This window comes from Saccopteryx leptura, chromosome 2 (assembly GCF_036850995.1).
Source record: "Saccopteryx leptura isolate mSacLep1 chromosome 2, mSacLep1_pri_phased_curated, whole genome shotgun sequence".
Classification (NCBI taxonomy): Eukaryota; Metazoa; Chordata; class Mammalia; order Chiroptera; family Emballonuridae; genus Saccopteryx; species Saccopteryx leptura.
In genome coordinates, this window is record NC_089504.1 from 146,505,275 (window position 1) to 146,531,815 (window position 26,541).

General features: G+C 39.2%; 1 protein-coding gene across 1 annotated transcript in view; it reads right to left on the reverse strand.

The window, feature by feature from the left end:
* DBX2 (developing brain homeobox 2) overlaps positions 1-22,203 on the reverse strand; it is a 36,077-nt gene extending 13,874 nt beyond the window's left edge. The window contains exons 1-2 of the mRNA XM_066365794.1: positions 21,795-22,203; positions 6,884-6,979 (exon numbers count right to left, since the gene is read on the reverse strand). Of these exons, the coding sequence (XP_066221891.1) occupies positions 6,884-6,979; positions 21,795-22,203 (505 nt within the window). The remainder of the gene's footprint in view (positions 1-6,883; positions 6,980-21,794) is intronic.
* Positions 22,204-26,541: the final 4,338 nt, after the last annotated feature.

Here is a 26,541-nt window from a genome sequence, read left to right on the forward strand (position 1 = left end):
GTATATCGAATCTATCATTTTCCTAGTCATATATGTTAAAACTTAGGGGAAGTAACCTAAATATTCAAAGGTAAAGTACATTATGCTATATCTATTTGGTGAGATTTTAAAGAACCATGGAAAATGAGGACTATGAATATCTGGCAGCAGCAAAGAAAACACACTATTATACATATGCTATATAAGATAGATGCTATGCATATGGCTAAGCAAACTTCAGAGAAAAAAAAGATTGAAAAGGCAAAAATAAACACTAATATAGGCTATTGTTGGAGAGTTATGGACAAATAATTCATCTCCACTCTAAATTTTAAGTCTGGTTCTATTTTCTAAGGAAAACAGCAATCATTCAAGCAAACTTTGTGGGAATATTCTGGCAGAGTGATTGAGCTGTTGCAGAGTGAGCACTGAAAATGAATCCAGTCCACCCCTCAGGTGCTCACAGTGGGTAGGAGAGGTCCAAGAAGACTACCGACAGCCACGGTCCAGTGAGATAAATACCCACAAGCCACAGCAAGAAAGCACTTAGAGCACCAGGTAAGAAGCCATTTAGTCCTGGAGGCCCACAGAGGAAGTCCTGAGAGAGAGGAGCAGCTACAAGAATAGCAATCCCCCTCGCTGGCAACCTAGACAAAGCAGGCAGAGCAGAGGGACTAACATTTGCAGATTTGCAGACACACAAGTGTGGAACAGGCTAGATACAGGACTCTCATCTATCTTGGTGTTTCCAGGTTGCAGAGTATGAATGGGGAGGACTCAGGAAGGAGACGAGCTGGTATGTTAGGCCAGGGGTCACTGAAAGCTGCCCAGGTTACAGCTTACCAAAGAGGAAAGCCTTTCAAGGAGGACCTGATTGCCATAGCATTTTAGAAAAGCCAATATATTCTGAGCTTACTGAAGTTTTTATACCTAGTATATAGAAATGCTAAACAAATTTATGAACCTATAAGGCTAGTTTTGTTTTGTTTTGTTTTGTTTTTTGTATTTTTCCGAAGTTAGAAGTGGGGAGGCAGTCAGACAGACTCCTGCATGCGCCGACAGGGATCCACCCGGCATGCCCACCAGGGGGCGATGCTCTGCCCATCTGGGGCGTTGCTCTGCTGCGGCCGCCATTCTAGTGCCTGGGGCGGAGGCCATGGAGCCACCCTCAGCACTCGGGCCAACTTTGCTCCAATGGAGCCCTGGCTGCAGAAGGGGAAGAGAGAGATCGAGAGGAAAGAGAGGGGGAAGGGTGGAGAAGCAGATGGGTGCTTCTCCTGTGTGCCCTGACCAGGAATTGAACCCAGGACTGCCATGTGCTGGGCGGATGTTCTACTGCTGAGCCAACTGACGAGGGCCCATAAGGCTAGTTTTTTAAAAATATATATATTTTTTCTAAGTGGAGATTTTATAAGCAGTTACAATTTTACTCATTTTAGTTCCTTCTTCACCAAGTTTAAATGCCCCTAAACTTTTCATAAAAGCCCATAATCTTTTCTAATTAACTACTTTTAAGTAAAGAGAGAGAAGATCCTCATCAAGGGAATCTGTAAATACTGTAAGTTATTCTCTCCAATATGGTACATACTGACATTTGGGGGGTCATGACCCAAACCAGACCTCATTCTCTGAGTGACCGGGAGTGGTTGTAAGGATCAAAGGGTTAACTCCTGGGTCTGGCCCTCAGGGTTCAGTGCCCTATAATGAACACAACTACAACAATAAACAAGTAAAAACATGGTAAAGATAAAGAATATTACACCCTTTCACCCTGGCCAGATAACTCAGTTGTTAAGAGTGTTGGCTTGTGCACAAAAGTTGCCAGTTTGATCCCTGGTCAGGGCACATACAGGAACAGATCATTATGCCTGACTCTCTCTCTCTCTCTCTCTCTCTCTCTCTCTCAAATCAATAAATCTGGTGTGAATGAATAAAAAAAAATGTTACATCCTTCCTTTCTTGCTAGTTGCTGGTTTCCCTTAGCGCTGCCCTCAATACACAAATCATACTTGTTTTCATAAAGAGTCTCCTTCCTGGAGTTAGCTTTCCTCAAACATGGAGTGGTCTTGTCTGTGGATTCATCTTTTTCTGCAACAACACTTGAATAGCTGTAACTTCCTGTCACCTATCTTTCAGGGTTTTCTCAATTTCTCTCCTGTGAAGAGCTTCCTTACTTACCCTTCTTATTTTCAAGTGAGGAGTGTGTGTGTGTATTTTATGTAATACCTGTGGATTTGAGGTTTGGAGAAAAAAGATATGGCATTTGCCTACCCCACGCTATTTAAACTAGAAGTAATCTTCCAATCTCTATATAATCTAGTAATTGGTAATGCTATATAATAATATTTCATCATTATAAAGTATAATTTTTAAAAAAAACATGTCCCTTATATTAGGCACAAATTCAATTTCGACTAAACACTACTCAACTGGCCCAAGTCTATACTTTGTATCTATAATGAATACAGTATATCTAATTTGAAGATAACGCTCATATTCTCCCTACTTATTATTTCTCTCCTTCAGGCCAAACATAATTGCTTTTAAAAAATTCCTGACTATTCATATAGTTGCTTCACCATTTTAGGGGCTGACTACTTCCTGATTTGGCTTTTACATGCAAATTTGTTCACTGTGCCTTTTAAAGTGGGCCTCCAGAACTGAATGGGTGTAGGCAGTCTGACCAATACAGAGTCCAACAGGATTACTATCTCTCTAGTTTTAGCTATTTTATTTCTAAAAGCACAATTCAACACCCCCACATCATTCTCTAGACACATACTGAGCTACTAGTACAACCCTTTCCTATTTTGTTCTATGCATCCAATTCTCTTGCTCCCCTATTCTGCACTTGTACATTAGTTTGGAAGAACCTAAAATCAGGTCTTTTATTAACTGCCCTGTTAGATTTCATGCCATGTTCAGGCAAGGGCTGTAGACAAGATCAGGAATAAGCATTCTACACCATTAAGCCGTTCTGTTCCCCCTCCCCCACACTACTCATGAACATTTGGGGAGAAGAGAACTCCATTCCAGGAACATTACTCATATACTTTCACTGCTTCTGTAGAAATGTTGAATAGAGCCATCAACTTGGAAAATCTATTGTCTCAGAATCTCTGGCTCCTTTAAAGATTCTTCTTGCTTGACCCAGTGTCATTTATCTATAGAGCACCCCTCCCTTCACTACTGAGAAGTCAAAACCTATATTGATTTATTGCACAAACTTGATTATGTTTTCAACAAAATAATTAGGCCTCTTTCTCTATTTGAACACAATGCTGCATCCCTCTACAGATAGTAGAGTGCTAAAGAGAACCCCTTATTAAAGAAACTTTTATGAAGTCTTTTATGGACTTCCATAGGTCTTGTCAGTTTCCTCAGCCCACTGACCACTAGGGATGAGAATAGAGTCAGGTCAGGTGGCAGGAATCCTACCCAGAGCATTGCCCCTCTCTGACACTAACACTGACAGGACCAACCTACCTGTACAATAATAACAACACTATTCCTTCCCTGCTGCCTTCAACAAAATCCTAAATTTAAATTTGGAGAGTATACTACGTTCTTTTAAGTTTTAACAAAGGGAAGAGAGTAAAATGATCTCAAATGTAGACTATAAGGTCAACTCCCAAGAAAAAGGCAGAGCAGCTTGTCCCAGAATACTTCCCTGTTCTTATTTTTATAATGCTGCTCCAAATTTAAACTTTGTCTTTTAATACATAAAATGCTCAAAAGGTCAAATTCAAGTTGGGTACTCAAAACAAAACAAAATAATTATCTGATGAATTCAATTAGCTATTCTCCATAATTAAGACTCCTGTACTTTTTTGGGTACTTCTTCTTAAGGTCATTCTCTGCATAATTTCCACAACTTTCCATTTCCTTTTGGCTGAGAAATATATTATTTTGAAAAGAACCTTATGGATGTAATATCAAAGATTTTCCTTACACTGCTTTGAGGGAGGGGAGAACTTTTACCACTGCCTTTTAATTTTTCCCCACTGTCAGGGTTGTGCTTAAATAGCCTATTAAACTATTTATTATATGTTGGAAGGGTACTAGATGAATGATTGTTTCCACATTGCAACGAGTCAATCATAAATCTAAAAGTTAACAAGCAAAACTAAATCAATTTTAAACAAGTGAATCATATTAAAAGAGTCAGAATGATGTTTCATTTGCTAGTTACGGGCATGTTAATCTGATCCTACATTTTCGGAAACAGTGAAGTGAATATTGTGAAACAATAATGAGGGCTGTTGATTTCATCGCTTATTAAAATTTTTAGTATAAACTTTCATTTTGGCTCTCCAAATCTGAAACATAATATAAGATTACTTGGACAGTTCATTTTCCTTCCTTTGTACAATGGAAAAAAATTTAAATGCTTGGGCATAAAAATCGTTCTTATTATTAAAAAAGAGGGAGAAAAATTCTAGTAAATGCCTTAAATAAAAATGATTACCATACAGACATAGCCTTATTAACTGTCCTTTGGCATCATGATTATTTATGTAAAAGTCTTTGTGGACAACACAAATCCACCATTTCATTATCATTTGCTGCCAATACAATGAACGTTATAAAGAAGAAAATAAGAAATACGTTTCAGATTTATAACTAATGAGACACCAAACATTATTTGAAATACTTGTGGCATCTCTAAACTGTTTTAAAATGTCAACTTTAGAAATAAAAACAAACCCATCGCAGCACCTCCACCCTCAGTCTGAGCTGCGCCTCCGAGTTTCCTCGCTGTGCTTTACTAAATAAGAAAGATGAGCACAAGACTCCAAGCCTCCAGAGATCGACACAGTGTATACCAGTTATACCAAAAGCATGAAGTGGGCAGAACAAAGAAGCAGATGGAAGAAGATGAGGTTGGCTTAAAGTAACTTTTCAAACAACTGAGAATGTGAAGTTGTCTAGGAAATGCCTTTAGAACCATTATTATATGCTCTATTTATTAACCTGGTCTGGGCACTTAAACTATATACTTTCATGATTTAGAGACTCTTATCAAAATACTACTAGAGAGTGAATACATACACATACTAACACATATATGAATGTCCACCTGTTACATGGAATTTTCTGTCCATTTCCTCTTACCTAAACTCCAATGTCAGAGACTTTAGAATACCAGTATTACATCAAAGTGAAAGAAATGAAACTAGATGTGGGACCTCTTTTAATCTCCACCCCTGGAATGCAACACTAAAGATTTAATTCCAAGGAGATGCCACTCTGCTACAGTATCAGATATTTGAGTTTTTAGTCTCTACTCCCCCAGTTTTGTCCTGATACTTAAATATAAAGTGATAAATGTCTCCTTAATTTGCATATCAGTTATCAATTGCCCTCATGGGAGACCACCTCGAAGGAGCGAGTAAAAAGTTTAGTCATGGTTTCTATTTTTCTATTTGAATCAATACACTCTAGTTAAATGGACAATTAATAGGTCACTTTCAAAATAGTAGTGTATCAGTCCTGGTTAATAAACAATCCCCGCAGTTGATAATGGGCCCTATGTATTCAGCCAGTTCTGTATACACTCAGCTCACCCACTAAATCGCTTTTCAGGTGGACAGGGTTATATGGGAAGATGAGCTAGAATGAGTCTATAAAAGTCAGTTTCATTCACTGCTTTATTTTTCAGTCAAGTGCTTTAAAGGGTGTCCAGAAAGTCACTTGGAATGTGAGACAGGAGAAAAGACTGGCACACAGAGCCTTGCTTTATGGCCATACAAAAGGGCAACTGACCCTTGCCCAAGCCTTTTCCATGTGAAATGGTTCCTAGAGTTCATCTGCACAGTGAAAAATCGTGGTGAGGTCGCGTGTGGATGAGTCAAGTGAAAGTGATGATTGGTCACGGGTCTGTCAGCCATTGTGGCTGGGTCCCTGCCATGTAAAGGGCTCTGTGGGAAAGTATCAGCCCCCTCAAGAGGTGCTCAGACGCTTGCAGCCCATTAAACGGCCAGCATTTGCTGCCTCACTTGTCAGGAATCATTCTGTCCAGCCACTGCTCCCTTGAAACATTCATAAAACACACGCAAAGAGGCAGCGGGGGTCTGAAATCCACCACGATGGAGCTCTGGCTCCAGCCTGACTCCACTCTTATTGCACTTTCGACCTGAATGAGTGGTTCACGTGCATAAATGTTTTCTCTCGGGCAACGGAAATAAATGCACTCGTCGACTGGCCTTCCTCTTAAACATCTGCCTAAAGATTCCTAACTTAGAAATCCCAAGGCCAAAGTGAACTTTATTTTTAGTGAGACTTTTTTTCCTTTGTGTGTGTGAATGTGTGTATGCATACTCTACAAGGTTTGGAAGCTGTCATTCTCACTCCACCCCCGGGCACTATTAAAATTTTGTAATGTTTGAAGAAAAGTTCTCTTGCAAATATTTCCTGTGATGCTGGTTGCTTTTCTTCAAGAATGCAAAGAAGAGGAATTTATTTCTTTTTACAACCTTAACGATTCTAAATTTATTTTCAGTGGACACCTAGTGACTTTCTGTGTCACATTTGGAGCTGAATGGAAATTTTACACAGCACAATTTCTTAGCCCTCCTTTCTTCTTCTTTAAATGGCATTGCTACACATTTCAAAAAGAGCCAAAACTGGTTCCTCTGAGGTCCTTTATATCAAATGGAAAACAAGTCGCTTTCCTTGGTGTGTCAGCCCTGGGTTTCAAAGCCATTAGAAACCACTCACAATTGCTCAGTGTGCTGAGGTTTGATAAATCTCTGGAAACCTCCTGAATAGGATCGCTGTGATTTTTAGTGAGGAATTAGCTCCTTGCCATTGCATTACCAATTAGTTTTCCAGAGCACATTAAATCCTGCTGCTCTGGTTTACAGAATAACTGAGGCATTGCTGATGAAGCATAGAAACTTACTTGGAAAAGCAGTGGGGGATGCAGGGCGCCGACAGGACCCACCGCAGCATGCGGAGTAGAATGGCGGGGCACTCAGGAAAAAGGGTTTGGACGGCGCTGCAGAGAAAGCATTGATCTCATTGATTAGCCATTTCTTTCAGACAATATTCAAATTCTCAGTTTCCAAAAAAAGTCATTGGGTCAAAGCCCTTCATTTTCTGATCCTTTCCTTAGTTGTTACTTTTACTGAAATTAGTCATTTAAAGAAGTCTTTTTTATCTGTCAAAGAGCTTGCCAAATAATTTAATAAAAATTTGGAAGCTGTAATGAAGAGTCAGATTATCAAAACCAAATGTAATCTTCATTTTCTGTGTGATCATAATTATAAGTAGTATACATCATATGTCAAATAGTCTTTTATTTAAAATATCCCAGAGCAATGTTATCCAAGAGAACTGTCGGTGGTGATGGAAATGACCTATGTCTGCCCTGTCCAATATGCACTTGTCACATATGGCTACTGAGCACTTCAAATGTAGCTAGTGTGACTGTGTAACTTAATTCTTAATTTAAATTATTTTAGGTTTCAATAGACTCATGTGGCTAGGGGCTACCATATTGAATAGTACAGCTCTAAGATATATGTATACTAATACTTGCCAAGAAACAATTTGAATTAAGTTTAATTTTTAAGAGAAATTATATTACTATACTTTTTAATATCAGAAGGTTCCGTGAAATATATAGTTGGATTCCAACAGCTGTAATAGTTAATTTAATGAGCAATTCCCTAACAAAAAATGGTTTTTCTGATCATTTTTACATGTTTAAAAGTATTTGAGAAGAGTAGTAACATTTTATCACACTAGTTAACCTGAAAGCATTAATGTTTATAGTATAGGGAGTTGCCATATAATTCTGTTCTGTTCATTTTATTAAACTGTGGTGTTCCCAATATTTTTAATACATCTGCATAGGCTAGTTATCATTACTCTTGTAAATGAAGAAATTTTAAACTCTGTTCCTTCATAGATGAAAAAAATACCTATAAAGAATGTCATAGAGCATTAATAGCTTTGTTTTGTTTTGAACACTTACTATATGCCAACCTTTGGTCAAGTACCTTAACTATGACCACATCCTTGGGTATAATGAGGTTTAATACAATATAAATATGAGTGTGATTTCCTGAAGGTGGGTAATTTCCTTTAACTAGGGCATACCCAGCAGAATACCTGGTTTGGCACACTAAATAGTCAATACATTTTCAATAAGTGAATGAATGATCTGCAAATATAAGAAATAAGAAACCTCTAATCTTCTTAGGTAAAGACTGAGCATTAAGAATTAACCATTTTCTGTTTCTCTGGCACCCCCCCTGAAATACAGTATCTTCTATAACAGATGGCCATGACATCTAGAACATGACTTACAGTAAATGTTTTTATTACTCTCCCTTCATATGCAATAGCTATTCTTTTCTTATACTAGTCAAAATTATTTTGCTATAAATACATGCCTTCTTTTAAGAATACAGTAATTTCAGATTTGCACTTTAAACAATTGATGAGAATGTGCTTATTTTCACCAATATTTTTGAAGGATATATTAAAATAACTCTATTTCCCAATAAGGACTTTATAGTTGCCCTGGTCAGCTGTCTCAGTGGTAGAGCATCGGCCTGGCATGTGGGTGTCCCAGGTTCAATTCCCGGCCAGGACACACAGAAGCGACCACCTGCTTCTCTACCCCTCCCCCTCTCATTTCTCTCTCTATATATCTCTTCTCCTCCCCTCCTGCAGCCTAGATTCCACTGGAGCGAGTTGGCCCTGGGCGCAGAGTATAGCTCCAGGGCCTCTGCCTCAGGCGCTAAAAAAAATGGCTCCACTTGCAACAAGGCAAGGGTCCTGGATAGGTAGAGTATCGCCCCTCAGTGGGCATGCCAGATGGATCTCGGTCAGGGTGCATGCGAGAGTCCATCTCTGCCTCCCCCCTCTTCTCACTAAAAAAAGAATTTTATATTCTTAGGTTCCTTAATGCCTTCAAATTAAAGCTGAATCATAAATGCAAGTTTTTCAATAATATAATGGAAAGCAGTCAATATTGATGTTTTTATTTTTTAATATCTGGATTTTCAAATAATAAAATGTTTGTCTTAATGCTGTTTTGAAAACACAGCAACTAAGTGCAGTATTTTAAAAAGACCTCTTTTGGTGTGCAAAAAGTTTAATAAAACTTTTTTTAAATTTTCATATCATAAGTTGTTCTAATATTGACTTCAAATCCACCATAGAAATGATAAATCATTTTATTTCAATGTAACATCTTAAATGATAAGAATGTGGCATTGTTTATGCAGAGTTACATTTTCCACTATTTCAATGTATATATAAAGTAATTAGAAAAATGGAAATATATTCTATGTATAAAAGTTGCCTTAGACCTGGCTGGTTGGCTCAGTGGTAGAGCCTCGGTCCCATGTGTGGAAATCCCGGGTTCTATTCCCAGTCAGGGCACACAGGAGAAGTGCCCATCTGCTTCTTCCCCCTTCCCCCTATCACTTCTCTCTCTCTCTCCTGTCTCTCTCCTCCTCCTCTCCTGTAGCCATGGCTTGATTAGAGCGAATTGGCCCGGGCACTGAGGATGGCTCCATGGCCTTCACCTGAGGCACTAAAAATGGCTCAGGTTGCAATGGAGCAAGGACCCCAGATGAGAAAAGCATCACCTGCTCATGGACATGCCGGGTGGATCCCAGCTTGGGTGCCTGAGGGAGTATGTCTCTGCCTCCCCTCCTCTCACTAAAATAAAAAAAAAAGGCTGACCAGGTGGTGACGCAGTGGATAGAGCATTGGACTGGGATGCAGAGGCCCCAGGTTCGAGACCCCGCGGTCACCAGCTTGAGCGCAGGCTCATCTGGCTTGAGCAAAAAGCTCACCAGCTTGGACCCAAGGTTGCTGGCTCGAGCAAGTGGTTACTCTGTCTGCTGAAGGCCCGCTCTCAAGGCACATATGAGAAAGCAATCCATGAACAACTAAGGTGTTGCAACGAAAAACTGATGATTGATGCTTCTCATCTCTCTCTGTTCCTGTCTATCTGTCCCTGTCTACCCCTCTCTCTGACTCTCTCTCTCCATCCCTGTAAAAATAAATAAATAAATAATATAATATAATATAAAATTAAAAAAAAAAGTTGCCTCATTATGTTTATTTTCAAGCATTTCTGTTAACTAGTTTATTTTATCTCAAAAATACTTTATAGACAATTAAGTTATGGCAATTGTGCTATTTGGCTTTTTAAAAATTGAGATAAAAGAAAAAGACTCAGCAACATTGGACTTACTCATATACAATTAAACATTTATCATTATACCTAGAAATACACACAAAATAGTTTTGCTCAATAAAAAATGTAGAAAATAAGTACCCTACTGATACTATTACAACAACGATGCAGCTTATATACAAATTACAAATTCTACTACTCTAGCCAACATGCTTCTCAGACTAACCCTACGGCCCTAAAAATGGAAAAATAAAGAGTAAAAAACCGGATGGTTCATTAGAGACAAGTGATCAATTAAACTCACTGGTGATAAATGAAGTTCTGAGATCTCTATCTTACGTATTAAACTTAGCCAGAACAAAGAGAGTTATAATTGAACAATTTGTTATATTGCTGTATATTACCCTCTTAATATAGAGTAAAGCTGTAATCAAAATGACATGCCACTTACAGTCACACTGCTAGTGGCTAAAGAACTACATGTGACATGACCAGGCTTCAAGTCCTATTGTGTAGAATTTCTTCACCATCTTAAATCACCTCTCTAACACACATATATTTACACAGGAGATCAGTCAATTCCTGATTTCTATACATAAATACACCTTGTTTAAGCTGGTTTATGTGGAAATCACTGTGAAATTCCAATTAAGTGCTCCATTTTTTTTTTACATGCTCCTACTTTGACATAAGTCAATTGTTAATCCTTTTGAGCCTGTCATTGCAGGCACGCTGAGTAGTGTTAGGAAATAACCATTTAAAATAATGCAGTGCATTGGAAAAGTTATATTATAATTTAAAATAGTTGCAAACCACATAGTTTTTAAAGCAATGAGCAAAAAAAAAAAAAAGAAAACTCGAGTGTGATAAAAAAACAACAAGTGACAGGTTGACTGATGTGTTAAAACTTTTGTAAACCATTAAGAACTACTTTGAAGATGTTTTGAAAAGGACAGAAAAGAAGGCAATTTCATCCTGGATGATATGCATTTCAAAGCCCATCGAGGCATTCTAGATGCAGTCACTGTATCATTTATCATGTTAAGAACAATTCATTGTAGGCTTACTGAACAATACTTACGATAATAATATTTAAGGAGTGCCTACCAGTGGCACTGGATTGGCTATGAATTTAACATATTCTATCTCATTTATTCATTAACATTCAACCTCAAGTGGCATGCATCTGGAATGTGATGATGAATGTTTTCAGCATGTTTTAAAAATACAATAGAAACATCAATATTTTAGCATAACATTTAGTTATTAGCCACGAGGGATAGCAATTTCATGCACAGAGACTGCCTATTATTCAATAAAAGCTGAAGCCCAGAAAATAAATGGACACATCTCCCAAGCTTTTCATAAGGGAAAAACAGACAGCTTTTCCTGTGAAAAAGATGCATGCTGTCAGGTTCTAAAGCTTGATGTTAGGTTCTCTTAGTACAACACTTGAGGAGACTCCAAATGATGTATCCTGCCAACAAATAGAATATCCAGTTTCTGTAGGAAACTTTTGCAAGTAACAAACAAATGTCTTAAAATTTTTGGAACTAAACTGTCTGAATCCAAATGACTAAAATCACTTACAAAGAACTTCTTAAACTTTTCACTTCTTAATCAGACGTTCTGACATTTCTGAAGACAAAGAATCAAAATATCAATTATTTTGAATGTTTAGTCAAGATGGGACCTCAGAGCCAACTGGTTTGATTTTTATCTTAACCAACTAGACGGTTTGTGACCTACTGGTAAGTATCCCACAGCCAAGGATGGTTACAAGCTTAGCTACAGAGAAATTATTTTCAAAATTCTGTTGTCTAGGAAGCAAGCAATAAACTTTTTAATTGTTTTTGTTATTTTCATTCCTCTTTACTGATGGAGAGGAACAACAGGTATCTAAATGGGCTGAAACCCCATTTTTTTTATTGTCAATGCAAACTGTGGCACTGAGTTGAGCTGACATTTCAGAGAAAGACTACTAAAGGTCACTAATAAAACCTTCAAATAAATTTCAGGAGCCCATTACAATGCTATGCTGTTTTGGCAGACATGTTAAGAAGGATGAGGAGAAATGAGCAAAGGTCCCAAGATTCCTTACTGAGACAACCAAAGGTTCAAAAATACCTCTGGGAAAGAATAAGAGGGAATTCAATAATTTTAAAAGGATGGTTTTAAAGACATCCTTCAAGTACATAACCACTGAGAATAAAGAAATCTAAACTTCTGATGTAAAAATAATACATAATTGAACAGACTGTGTGGAGTAAAATAGACCCAAAATCGAGACTGATGGATGGCAACTGTCTGTCTTGTCTAGTAAGACTTAAGAAATATCAGTTATCCAATTATGTTATTTATTTTATTACACAACCTGTAAATAATTCATTTATGTGATTTCCTTGCAATATGACTTCAATCACAAGGGAAAGAAAGTTCAATTCATCCTTTACCTTTTGCTTATCTAAAAACAACAGAAATCAGCAACTTTTTTTCTTTTTTGGCCTTAAGTACTTCAGAGATAGAAAGTCAAAAGTCTTCCAGTTCTGGTATAGCTCATGAGAAGTTAAATCACATGCAGTGTCTACTTGTTTGATTCTGTCTTCTAACTCTGTACAGATAAAATGTATTGCATATCTACCAAGTGCCACATAGTTCACTGTGTGTTGGGACTAAAAAGATAGAAAAGGATAGTTTCTTCCCCTGGAGGAGCTTCTATTTTTTAATGTTCTTTAACGTAGCAGATTTAAATCTGCTGGTCAAAGAAATAAAATTTACATTTCCCCATACTCCAATATTAATGTTGTTTTGTTAAATAGGAAGCATTCCCCAAGAAGGAGATGAGATCGGAAAAAAAATCATACTGTTTTCCTAACCAATGTTTTTCAACCCTAATACACATTAGAACTATCCAGAGTATTTTTCAAAGAGACAGATGTCTGGGCCCCACACAAATTTGATTTAATCAGGCTAGCTACAAGTGAGCTCCCTTGCACAGCATTTTCTCAAAAGCTGCACCAGTGATTATAATGGATAGCCAGGATGAGACCACGGGAAAGAACACAAAACAATGCCTTTATTCTCACCACTATTAGATAATTTAAGATCAACTCTTAAAAAAAATAGATGCAGCAGCATGGTCTAGACTTCCTCTGTAATACAAATGCAAGTTAAAAAAAATAATAATATTGTTAGGAAGGCTTTGTCAAAGGCTTTAAGCAGAAAAAAGAAATCTTAATCTGGACCTTGATTTAGAAGATATTTGGAATGGCAAAAATGAAAGAAGGCATTCCAGAAAGGAAAGGTGGCATGAACATGAGGAGGGCAAGGATGGAAGTGACGCATGGGGCAGGTGAGGGAGGCACCCTGAGTGCTGAGACACGGCCAAAGGAGTGAACACTAAGCAATGGGGATGGAGGAGCTAAATGTGGCTCCTGGAATTAAGGTCTGAAAAGGAAAACTGAATAGTTTTATTTGATCCGAGAGTCAGATGGGAATAATCAAGGTTTCCGTGAGTAGCTTGATGATCTAACAAGAGCTATATTATAGAAAATTTCACCTGGCAGTGGTGAATGAGATAAGATGGAGTAAGGAAGGGCTAAATGGAAGGATCCCACTGCCATAACAATACACTGTAGCAGTAAGTAATGATAACTGTGTATTTGTACATTCCCCCTACCATCTCCTATATCCTTACACTAGCAGGTGACTTAGTGGGTTGAGTCCGGCTTCTCCTCAACCTGTGGAGCCCTAGCTTACTGCAATAACCAAAGATGGTTACTACCTCGGCTGCCTCTCTCTTCAAGGAGTCTCCATTAGACAGCTGTAAGCTAAATTTGAGAAAATCCTCTGCTCTTTTTATTATAAAATCATAGGAGAGAATACCATAACAGAATAGTACCTGTAGCTCTCAGAATTCTAAATGCCTTAATGAAGGCTGAGCTCCCAGTTACACCACTCTGATTAACTCCTGCACTGGTCTACTCCAGCAGGAGGCAGGTCCAGCAGGAATTGCATCTGATGTGGCAGATTTTAAAGGGCTGCAAATAATTTGGCACTCCTCCCATTGAGAGGTGGGATCTATTTTCCATTCTCTTGTATTTGGGGTGGTCTTGCTGCCTTGCTTGACCAAGGAATATAAAATAAGTGACATTCTGGAACTTCCAAGGCTCAGTCAGAAGCCTTGAGTTGAAGCCAGGGGTTTTTGCCATGTTTGCTCTTATAAATCTCCCTTTCAGAATCTAGGCGCTGTGCTATAAGGAACTCAAAACAATTGGAAAGTCCAAGTATAGATGTTGGAACACCTCTATATAGATGCTGAGCACACTGTCAAGAGCCAGCATTACTGTCAGCCATGTGGGCAGCCATCTTGGACCTGCTGCTCCAGAGGGCATCTAACCCCAGTGAGATTCAAAGGAAGAACCACCGAGTTGAGCCCAACCCACAAAAAAGAGAGAGGATATGATAAATTGCTCCTTTAAGCCTCTAGGTTTGGAGATGATTTCTTACTTACACAGCAATACTCCTTTCACCAATATTTTAATTACGGTGAATTAATGCAAAAGGGTCTTTTACATCTTTCCCTGTATGTTATATGAGCTTGTGAGGTATGTATTTGAAAGTCAAATGTCAAGCCTAATATTAGTTTTCATTTTGAAATGGAGAAACAGAAGTTCAAAGAGATTACATGAATTGTTTAGGATTATACATTCAGTATTATAAAGACCTTTGACTTGAATCTAGGCTATAAAACTACAAAAGTGTTGCTAAAACCAACATAGAAAATACACAGTATTTTGAAATTTACCCAATTTGCCATTTATGCTTTGGAGAAAGTACTGGCAAACTTATTTATTGATTGATTGATTGAATGATTGATTGATTGTATTTTTCTTAAGTGAGAAGCAGGAGGCAGAGACAGACTTCCGCATGCACCTGGCAGGGATCCACCCGGCATGCCCACCAGGGGGCGATGCTCGGCCCATCTGAGCCCTTGCTCTGTTGCAACCAGAGTCATTTTAGCACCTGAGGTGAGGCCATGGTGCCATCCTCAGCGCCCAGGTCAGCTTGCTCCAGTGGAGCCTTGGCTGCAGGAGGGGAAAAGAGAGATAGAGAGAAAGGAGCGGGGGAAGGTCAAAGAAACAGATGGGCAGTCTCCCATGTGCCCTGCCGGGGAATCAAACCCAAGACATCCACACACCCAGCTGACGCTCTATCACTGAGCCAACCGGCCATGGCTGCTGTCAAACTTTTATCATAATGGGTCAGATAGTAAATGCATTAGGCTTTGCAGGCCACACAGTTTTTTTGCAACAATTCATTGTGTAGTACAAAAGCACCTATAGAAAGTATGTAGAATCAGACTGTCTTCTGGTTTCACACCCAATATAACTATAATATTGGTTCAACACACCTAAAGGCAATCCAGCCAGAGAGGTAAGTCCACTAAAAAGCTTTCCAGCAGCCGTAATTTTTCATCTCTTTTAATATATATAAATCTTTCAAAGAATAGCTTACTAACTCGTTAAAATATTTGTATTTAAAAAGTGTCAGAGATTTAAAGTTTTAAAGAAGAAGATATTTTGAGCCCTCTCAAGAGGACTGGTAGAAATGTATATCATTCATATATATTCTATATATTTCTGAGGGTCACTTAGAATTAATATAATTCACGTTGCTGTATATGGTACCTGAATGTGTGCAAGAAAAGTGAAAAACCTAGTTCATCTTTGTAATATTTATAAACAAGAAGGTAATTCAATATTCAACAATATATAAAAAATACTTGAACATTTTTTTTCTTTCCTTTCAATGGACGCTTTGGTTCTGAAACGAAAGTCTAAAAACTTATAGAGGTTTTTTGATCTTTGACTTCAGAGAGAATTTTAATACCACAAATTTACTGTTCACATAACTCACAAAAAATGTGCCCCTCAAATATTCCAAACTAATAGCTGATTGACAGAGTGAATAGTACTATTAAATATAAAATCAGTACGGTAATTTAATATAAAGTGATGAATCACTCAGCATTGCCAAATCAAGTATTGACTGGAGGCTAAAAAGAATAAAAGGGAGAGATTTCATTAAAAGTGGAAACATTACTGAAAGTAACATAAAATATTTTGGAATAAAATAGCCAAGGCTCTAGTAAGCATATTATATGTTACGGCAAAAATCCAATTTTTTTTTACTAAAAGAGTATAAAGTAGAAGCATGATCTAATGAAATTTTAAATAGGGATTCTAAGCATTCCTAGATAAAAAATCATAGTTTATTTTTAAAATTTGTCCTTTTGTAACTGACAAATTCCAGGTGTATCTGAATAAAAATGTGAAATTGCTTAACTGATTTAAAAAGTGTACACCTTCACTACTAAATAAAAATCACTGTCATTAAGAAAAAATTTTAGAGTCTCTGTTAACCCAAGAGTAAGTGGACAAACACTGTATTAAGAGTTACAAATCAAGTCCCCTCAAAATACAGATAATAAGATGAATTCTAAAATTATGGATAGTGTCAACAACAGAAATAGGGTTGTGGAAAATAGGTTGAGTGAGGAGTTAATAAAGCATTTACATCCTTCCCACCCTAACATAAGAACACATTTGTTTAAATATTTTAAATAACATTTCACTTCCATAAAAATGTTCATAGCGAAGAACCTCAAAGTATTTTATAAACACATCCATTACCTATGTTGCCCCTTTACTTTCCAGTTGTTGCCCTTTCTTCCATTGTTCAGCAGCAAACCTAACCATGAAATGGCACAAGAACAGGAAAGAGGTTGCACACTCAAAGAGGAAAAAAACAGAGTCTAATACACAGCTCTGCTCCCAACATCTGGGCTACATTTATGGCAAACAAATGTAGATAAAGCCACTGTTGAAATCCTTTTAAATTGCCCACAACATATGGCATCCTTTGGCTTCTTACACGTCACCTTGAACTCTCTGAATCCTAAATTTACTTCTGCATAAATCCGTATGCAATATTCTAGGCATTAAAGCCATGGTGCCTCTTAAAATAACCCTCACACTCTTAGAGGGAATATTAATTAAGGGGAAAGTTCTAAAATGTTTCTACTTGCCTGCTGGATAAAGTCCCATTTTATTATAACCTCAATAATTTCAATAGACATTAACAAACTGAGAATTCCTTGTTGTTAAGGTGAAGTAGAGAAGCATATGTTAGGGGCTCGGAGAGGGCTAGGTGTTAAAGTCAGAGGCAAATCAAGTGCACATAAATTATCCTGTTGTACTTTCAACTCACACATTATTTTGTAAGGACTGTGACTTAGTCAGTACCAGTGGTAAACAGATTATTAGCCCTATTGATTCTTTTCAAGAACATCTCCTTGAACTTGGAGATTTATTAACTGGGAGACCATATAACAATTTGTTCAGAGCTGATTCTTCACAAACCGTGTAAATGTTATTATTAGGTTAATATAACTCCAAATATATGTTAAGCATATTACAAAAAAAAAATCAGATGTAGTAAGAATATGGTTCAATATTATATACAAATTCCAACAAAAGATGGTTGGCGTGGTAACCTGAGCAAGAAACCACTTGAATGGATCCCATCATTATCTCAATTCCCGATTCTCTCTGTCCTGGGTCAGCATCATCAACATTCAAGATGCTGTGATTCTAATTTGCCAAAGCAAATTGATAGCATGGTGTTAGCAAAATTAAGTGACACACTCTGGCTTAATAAATCAGATCATAAAGTCTTCACTTGAACTAGAATCTCCTCTTGGAGCACAGATCCATCTTCTCCCTTCTCCAAGTGCCTAAAATGTAAGAGAAGCTATTTTATTTCACACTTTCACTGTATCTCAGTGAAAGTGGAGAAACTATCGGTTGGAGGACACAACCTAAGTTTAACACAGAATCAAGGTTTAGCAACTGAGACTGGGGTGGACAAAAAAACTAGACTGCACATTAAGTGTTATTGGTAAGAAACAATCCTAACAGGGCGCCAGAGAAAGTCCAATGGCTCACCTTCCACTTCTGTGCTCTACAGTACATTTGACAAAGTTGCTTAAAAAAAAAAAGAGAAGAAAGTTCAATTCATCTATCCAGAATAAACATTTGCTTTTTAATCCCTTTATATACAGCATAAAGTAGATTTTTAAAAAATAAATTATAGTCAGGAAATTATGTCCAACATTGTCTAAAATGCTTAAAATAACAAATATTAAAAGAAAGGCTATTTGTTCTACTTCTTTTGAAGATAATTGATGGCATTAAAATATTTTAATATTTCAGCTTTTTACATTTCAAGACAAGTTTTTACATATAAAAGTATATTTTCTGTATATATTTTAAATCATTTTATATACAAAATTAAAATATTTTAATCTAGCACAAGATTTGCCAAATAATGACATTAATAAACTGCTGGGAAGGGATCTCTGATGATTAGGATTTACTTGCAAACCCTCCTGGTTTCCACTAATAAACTATAATAAATTCAAGACTTTTATTTATTTACTTTTTCAGCTACAGCCCCTGGAGGTAAACATTCTTATGACCTACTATTATACTAAATATGCCCCTCTCAACCTCTGAGGAATGTTCTTTGATTTTTAAAATAAAGTTTTTAAACTACTCTATATGAACAACTGCAACATATAGCTATAGATGTTTCTTTTCTTGTGCTACATAGTCAGACTTGCCAATTTTCAGGGACAAAACACTGACAGCTATAACTTCATTCCTGACCTGTAAATAAATCTGCCTTACTGTTTAACTGTCAGTACCTTTCAGACATATAATGAGATAAAAGGGAAAGCCAATTTCTTTTATAGGCTCAGACACAAAATCACATCTGATTTATTACTGTGATACATGTAATTGGTTATCCAATTATCCCTTATTAGTTTCTCATCAATGAAAGATTAATCTAAGAAATATGAAGATTTGGGCAATTATTTTTCTTTCACAAGTTCAAAGATGCTTATCCTGATACTTCAAACAAAAATAATACTACGATTGAAATAATTATTGTAGGAAAAATAATTGGCCTATTGTGAGGATTAAAGTGCCTAGCAACTTAAAAAATGCTTGGTAAACCATAAAGCAGTACAGACCACGGAGTGTAAGCTCCACTTGGGGCAGAGACGGTTACTTGTTTTGTTCCTTTATTATATCAATGACCTAGAACAAAGACTGACACATGGAAGACAGTAAGCATTTGCTGAATGAATAAAATATATGGTATAATTAATAGCAGGTAAAAAAAATAATAATGATGAAGCAGAAACATGTCCCTAGTTAAATAGTGTTGTATTGCACCAATGATCTTGAGATCTCTGGGGTTTTCTTATTCAACATTGAGACAGGTGCACTCAACAAATTAAGGTTGAGAAAAAAAAGTGGGTAGTCAAGAGGCTGGAATGATTAAAAATCACATTATGTGATTCACTACTAAGTTGATGTCTAATGAATCAAAATTGGTTGTTCGCTACCTTTTCAGAAAGAAATACTGTTATCTTTCTGAAAACAGTGGCCATTCCGTCTCCTCTGTACTCTCTATAGCCCATACTCACTTCCATCCTCTTCTAATTTTCAGGTGATAGCTAACCTTCAATGTGCTCATTTTAACTTCATAATTCTACACAGTATAAAATAATTTCTATAACATCTGGTAAGGCAAGAATTTATCATTTAAATAAAACTGGGCATGCTGAGACTACTACACTTTGTCAAATTTTGAAAATAAATGAATGTAAATGCTGGTTTCAAGCAGTATATTTGTGGGCACAAATTTCCAGGTCTGTAGTTTTCTTCTTGAGACATTTTTCTACTTTCAAGAATTAAATGCACTCTTTTTAAGAATAATTTTTTGAAATAAAAGGTTATTTGTTTAAATGAAAATTAACCTAAGGGCATAAAATCTTCAGTGAGGACTGGATAAAATATTAGGAAAAATGTACTCTACATTAGAATACTTCAAAGAAAAATATAAATTCTTATACTGTTACTTATTCAAAAAAATCATTTTTGCATTTTAATAAGCATACAAAAATAAATATGTTCTTGAAAATTAAAAAATGTACTTAGGAAACACTTTTCCTAATAATTGTAATACATATTTTGAAAGAAACAAATAGGTATATGAAACTATTTTTGAGAATTATTGACATATCTGTATTTGATCAGCATTTGGTTTAAATTTAATTTGTAAAATCTACAAAGGTTAAAATAAGATAATTTTCTATTGTTGGGTAGCAAATCATAATCAGGAGTAATATAAGGGTCCTTGAAAAATAACTTCTATAAACAATAATGCCAATCCATCAAAAGTTATGCAAATCACTAAATTTTCTTGAAAATGTTATTTTTATGAGACATTATTTACTAACACGTGTCTACCTGAAATTGCTTTTTATGTCTCTAATTTTCCTATTACTTAAAAAAGAACAGAGTGGCCCAAATTTCCAAAGCATATATACTTGGCCTTAACTATATTTGTGCCTCTTCCAGGGTGCAAAAAGGCTTCCAGAATTTAGGTTTTACACGATGTGAATAAGACCACTGCTCATATAATTATATTTGTTCCATTCTGTTAGTAACCATTCCAAACTGAAAGACCAGGACAGGTTTTAAACATGTTAAATTCTATAAGGACATTAGCAATAAATTTGATCCGGCAGTTTACTGGGACAATGAAATCTGCTGAAAAAAGTGTCTATTAGTCATTCTGGACAAACCCACTGGGATTAAAAGAATGAGTTAAGATTGTCTAAGGACGCAGACAGAAAAAAAAAATTAATCTAACTAGATCTCAGCTTCTGAATCTTTTTCCTTTTATACTGCGAATTTCGGTAGACCCTCCATAAGCTTGAGCGAATATCTGACCCAATATAGTCCATCCTTTCCCCATTCACACGACTTAAGTTTTATGCGGGAATTAAAACAAACCAAAACTGCCCTTCTTTTGGTCAATTCTCATTTACTAGTGAAAGTCCTATTCCAGGTGCCAATTCAGCCGTTTCAACTCAGCACGAAGCAAAAAATCGGCCTGATTTCTTCGCGCCTTAGTGATCCAAAGCCAAACTGCCCAACTATCCTTCCGAAGGTCTTTGGGAGCGTTCGTGAAGGGCCCTGACCGTCGCAACAGTCTAAGTGGCAAATGCCCCAAAGCGGACGGAGCGAAGCTCTCCCTGCCAGGAACTTCCCGGGGAGCCGGTGTCGCGGCCTCCGGAAAAAGATGGGTGGGCAAAAACGTTGAACTTGGGAAATCCCGTGGAACTGATCCAGCGAGCCCAGAGACCCAGGCACTGAGGCTGTCCTTTCCAGCTAACAGCGAGGTGCCTTTAGAGTTTCTCCCCTAAGGCCTAGAAATCCAGGTAGCCCTACCACCTGTTGAAAGAAAGGATCAGAAAGAAAGCTGGTGGTATGGCTGCCGGGGGTGGGGGGTGGGGGGTGTCACAATTAGTGGTAGTTACCCTCGTTATGCCCGAAGTGGCATCTCCTCTAAAACTCATGAAGTTCTAGGAAGGTTCCAGGCCATAGTGGATTGCTGCGCCCTGGGGCCAAAGCGCCCCCCGCGCAGTGCGCATCGCTGGCGCGCCCAGGTCCCAGGACCCGCAGACCGGGAGACGCTGGACTCAGCTGGGAAGGGAGTGCAGGCTCACCTGGGGCTGAAGGGTGGAAGGTACTGTCTCGATCCCCAAGAGCCCGGCCCGGCAGCCTTGCGCCGTCTGCCGAGGGGCTGAGCACTTGAAAAGCCCACCGAGTGCCATAGGGCGCCCCGCCGGGGCTGACTTGTTCGGCAGCAGGGCACAGCTTTAGGGGGACCGGGCTGGCGGGCAGGGGCCGGACCTGAGCGCCTGCGGTGGTCGTGACGAGGGCGGCCGCGGGTCCGTGGGGCGGGGGTGGCTGCAGCCCCGGCGGCGGGGTGCCCCCAACCCGCAGCAGGTTCTCGATCAGGAAACTCTTGCCCAGGTTGCCAAAGCCGGGCGCTGCGGGGAAGTTGAAGAGCGCGGAGGAAGCCACCACGTCCCAGTACGCGCCGGCGTGGGCCGCCACGGCGCTGGGCAGCATGGTGTGGCGACCGGGGGCCGGTCGCACGCCCGCCTCTAGCTCGTGCGCCCCGGGGAAGAAGGAGAGGGTCCCGAGGACGCCAGTAGAATTGGAACGGTATTATTTATTTGGGTCAGGCGTTTTTTTAAAAATGGGAGGAGTGTGGGAGGGAAAAGCTGTGCCTTTTCCTGCCCCGCGGGGTAGGCTCCGGGGGCGCGGGGGGGGGGGGGGGGGGGGCGTCCTTCCCTCTCTCTATGCAGATCCAGACCGGATTTTTTTAAAGAAAGCTGGAAGGTGTGTCCAGCTCATCCATTCATGTCACCCGGCCCACAAAGTAACAGACGCGACCAACAATAAGGGCAGCCCCAAGAGTCCGAGCTTTGGCCAGAGGAGGGGACGCTTAGCGGGAGGAGGTGGGCGTGGAGGAGACGTGAACCCAGCGCGCTGGGCCCGCTCTCAGCGGCCCTGCTTCGGAGTAGCCCGGGGGCGTGAAGTCGCACGAAGGCTAGCCAGAAGCGCCCTGTAGTCAGGCGGACTCTGTGTTCCACCTGTTGGGCAACTCTTGGCTCTCCTGGTCACTTCTTCAAGAACCAAGGGCCACCCAGGGAAAGGGAAAGGAGTTAGTGTCTGGAAGGCCTATAAATATCAGAGAAAGTCACAGTGTTACTGAGACTGTTGAGGCAGTTACAGAAGAAAACTGCTTTTAAAGAGTGGGTTGTTTTGGTATTGAATGTGGCCCCTACTTTTTTCTCTGAGTTAACTGGGCTGAAATTAACAAAACAAAACACAATAAAGCAGAGCCTAGAGCCAATTCTAAACTGGAGCCCCTCACCAAAACCACACTTAAGGGAAAAGTCACACCATGGGGCCTGCCTACCTTGTGTTCTTGCTAGCTGAGTCAACATTTATAAAGGAGTTCCTGGAATTGTAGTTCAACCAATAGATTTTAAGTACTTCCCCATCGCATCTTCACTGACCAATCAGAGTGGCACAATTCTGAATAGCCCTGACAATGTCTTTTGGACCAGTCAAACTAGGAGGATTTGGAGACCTGGTTTGCACAAGTACAGACCAATCAGGAACCAGTGGTGGGAGCTTCTGTCTATATAAGTCAGCTCTCCTGTGGCTTGTGGAGCCCATTTTCCCTTTCTCCAGGAGACTGTATTCCTTGGTTGGAGCTGAAACAAAGTTGTGTTTCACTAGAGCAGAGCGAAGCAGGGTAGATCTTGTAGCTGGAGAGAGACCTTGCCCTAGGTAGGGCTTCCTGACAGCTGTGCTGTTACACATCTGTGTTATATCAATTGAGCTGTGTATGCTAAATAAAGTTTCCTTCTTCATTGCACCCCAAATTGGGCAATCCTGTTCCTGTTAAATTGACATCAATGACCATTGGTTGACAAGGGTAAAGGAAATGAGTTTTTCTTGGAGACCTTTTAAGAAATTTCTCATTTTCCAATAGTTCATTTCCAGACACTTTTTAAATTTTATTTTATTTTATTGATTGATTTTAGAGAAAGAGAAATATTGATTTGTTGTACTTATTAATGCATTCATTGGTTGATTCTTGTATGTGCCCTGACCCAGGATCAAACCTGCAATCTTGGAATATCAAAACACTCTAAGCCGCCCTAGCTGGTTGGCTCAGTGGTAGAGCATCAGCCTGGCGTGCGGAAGTCCCTGGTTCAATTCCCGGCCAGGGCACACAGGAGAAGTGCCCATCTACTTCTCCACCCCTCCCCCTCCCCCTCTCCTTCCTCTCTGTCTCTCTCTTCCCCTCCCACAGCCGAGGCTCCATTGGAGCAAAAGATGGTCGGGGTGCTAGGGATGGCTCCTTGGCCACTGCCCCAGGCGCTAGAGTGGCTCTGGTCGCGACAGAGCGACGCCCCGGATGGGCAGAGCATCGCCCCCTGGTGGGCATGCCGGGTGGATCACGGTCGGGCGCATGCGGGAGTCTGTCTGACTACCTTCCCCGTTTCCAGCTTCAGAAAAATACAAAAACAAAACAAAAAATACTCTAAGCCATTGAGCTACCCATCCAAGGCCTTTGGTCACTTTTTTTTGAAATTTTATTTATTAATTTTAGAGAAAGGAAGGGAGAGAGAAGGCAACATCAGTTTGCTGTTCCACCTATCCACACATTTACTGGTTGATCCCTGCACATGTCCTGACCAGGTATCAAACCCACAACCCTGGCATGTCAGAGTGCCTCTCTAACCAACGGAGTTAACTGGCCAGGGCCAGTCACTTTTTAATAAGATCTGATTTGGTGTTCTGGATTGGATGGAGAGGGTGGAGACTTTGTTTTCAGAGTCCAGACTGAGACTCAACAACTGTTTTCAAGCCGTTCCCCATCCTCATACCCTTTCCTGAGCTGTGCCAATATTCCCTTACATCTGGGGCCTCTCCAGTTAACTTTCACAGAGAACACTTTGAAAGCTGAGAGCAGACAGTCTCCCGGTTGTCGGGAAGGGAGATACTGGTGGTTTCAACCATTCAATGTTCATACTCTCAACCCTATCTCCCAAAGGTTGTATCTTCATCCACTGGAAGTCAGTTACTTTCTTCCCTTTTCTGTAGTTTTCCCAGCTTTTTCTTTTTTCTTTTCTTTTTTTTTTTTTTTTTTTTGACAGAGAGTCAGAGAGAGGGATAGACAGACAGGAACAGAGAGAGATGAGAAGCATCAATCATCAGTTTTTTGTTGCGACACCTTAGTTGTTCATTGATTGCTTTCTTATATGTGCCTTGACCGCGGTCCTTCATCAGACGGAGTGACCCCTTGCTTGAGCCAGCGACCTTGGGTCCAAGCTGGTGAGCTTTGCTCAAACCAGATGAGCCCCGCGCTCAAGCTGGTGACCTCGGGGTCTCGAACCTGGGTCCTCGGCATCCCAGTCAGACGCTTTATCCACTGTGCCACCGCCTGGTCAGGCTTCCCAGCTTTGTCTTAAAATGGTTCTCTGCTAGTATTTCCTCTCAGAATTTCTTTGTAGCTTCTTACCTTTTTTATTTCTTTACTGTCATTTTAAAAGTCTGGGAAAAGAAGGCAGATAAATTGGTCAGATGGCCATGATAAATGGGAAGCCCCGTAGTGATTTTATTTTTACAAATTGAATTCAAATCCTTTCACCTTTTTGTCCCCTCAAACTCCTCTGCTCATTTCTTGCACCTTTCCTACCCTAGACCATACGTGCCAGGCCCTGAAGGCATCTGAGCCTTACACCCTGTGCTCCAACCCAACCTCTAGTTCTGTCACTCAAGTATCTTGGACAAAACTGAATGATTGTTCTGTGTATGCATGGCAGTTTTGTCTCTGCATTCCAGCCCCATAGGAGCCAGCTGGAGGACCAACTGGGATGGACTATGCTCACAAGAAGGACTCTTCCAAAGGAAATCCTATCCCAGCACTCAAAAACACAGAGTATGTTTAAGTACTTGGCAATATAAAAATTTATTCTGCCATTGAAAAAAAAAAAGATTTAATTTAGGAATCATTCCAGAAGAGATAATCTAATATATTTTGATCTAGAGAAGGGGATCTTAGCTGAAGTTGGTTAATGACAGGTGGTTGGGTCCAAAGCCTAGAAAGAAAAGCCACCACCGAGTTCTCCTAGTTCTCCTACCCAAACGTGATTGGGTCCTCCTCTGCAAATAGAGATGAATGAGAACACTGAATTACTTAAGATACAGTTACAGTTTCCTAGAAATATAGTTATTTTTCACTTTATTAATAGCCTGCTAAATATAGACTGGACAATTGAAAAAAAGTGTGTGTGTGTGTAATTAAAATTTTTTTAAATCACAAGGCAACTTTAAAGCTAATTTTGGAAACTGTCTCTGTCAATGGAACGTTAAAACTGTGACTTCTCTATCATTAACACTTTCCATCGTCATTCTCCTTGCAAATATAGATGAATTTATTTAGAATTAGGTTTTCAAAGACTGTCAACTTTTGGGCGGGTCGTGTTTAATTTTTCTCTTTACTCAAAGAATAATTTGGTCTCTAGCTTCATCCTTAAAAGCCAGTTGGAGTTGAGACTCAAGTGAAATAAATTTCCTTCTAAAAATTTACCTGGCTGATATGTGTTTCAGACCCTAAGTACATCCAAAGCTTTTTAAAGGTCCACCCTTCTTATGTGCTGTTAAGTAGAAGGGAAGTTATTTGCAAGGCTTATGTGCATTACTCATGTTCATTTACTTATTGATGTAGTCGACAGACCTCTCCTGAGCATTAAATACTGAGCACTGTGGTGGTCCTGAGAATATATAGAAAGAATTTCTGCTCCATGCTTTGTAAGTATTCACACCTCAGTGAGGGAGAAAAACAAGAAACGTCTGAGAACAGGCTTATAATTTGGAAGAACA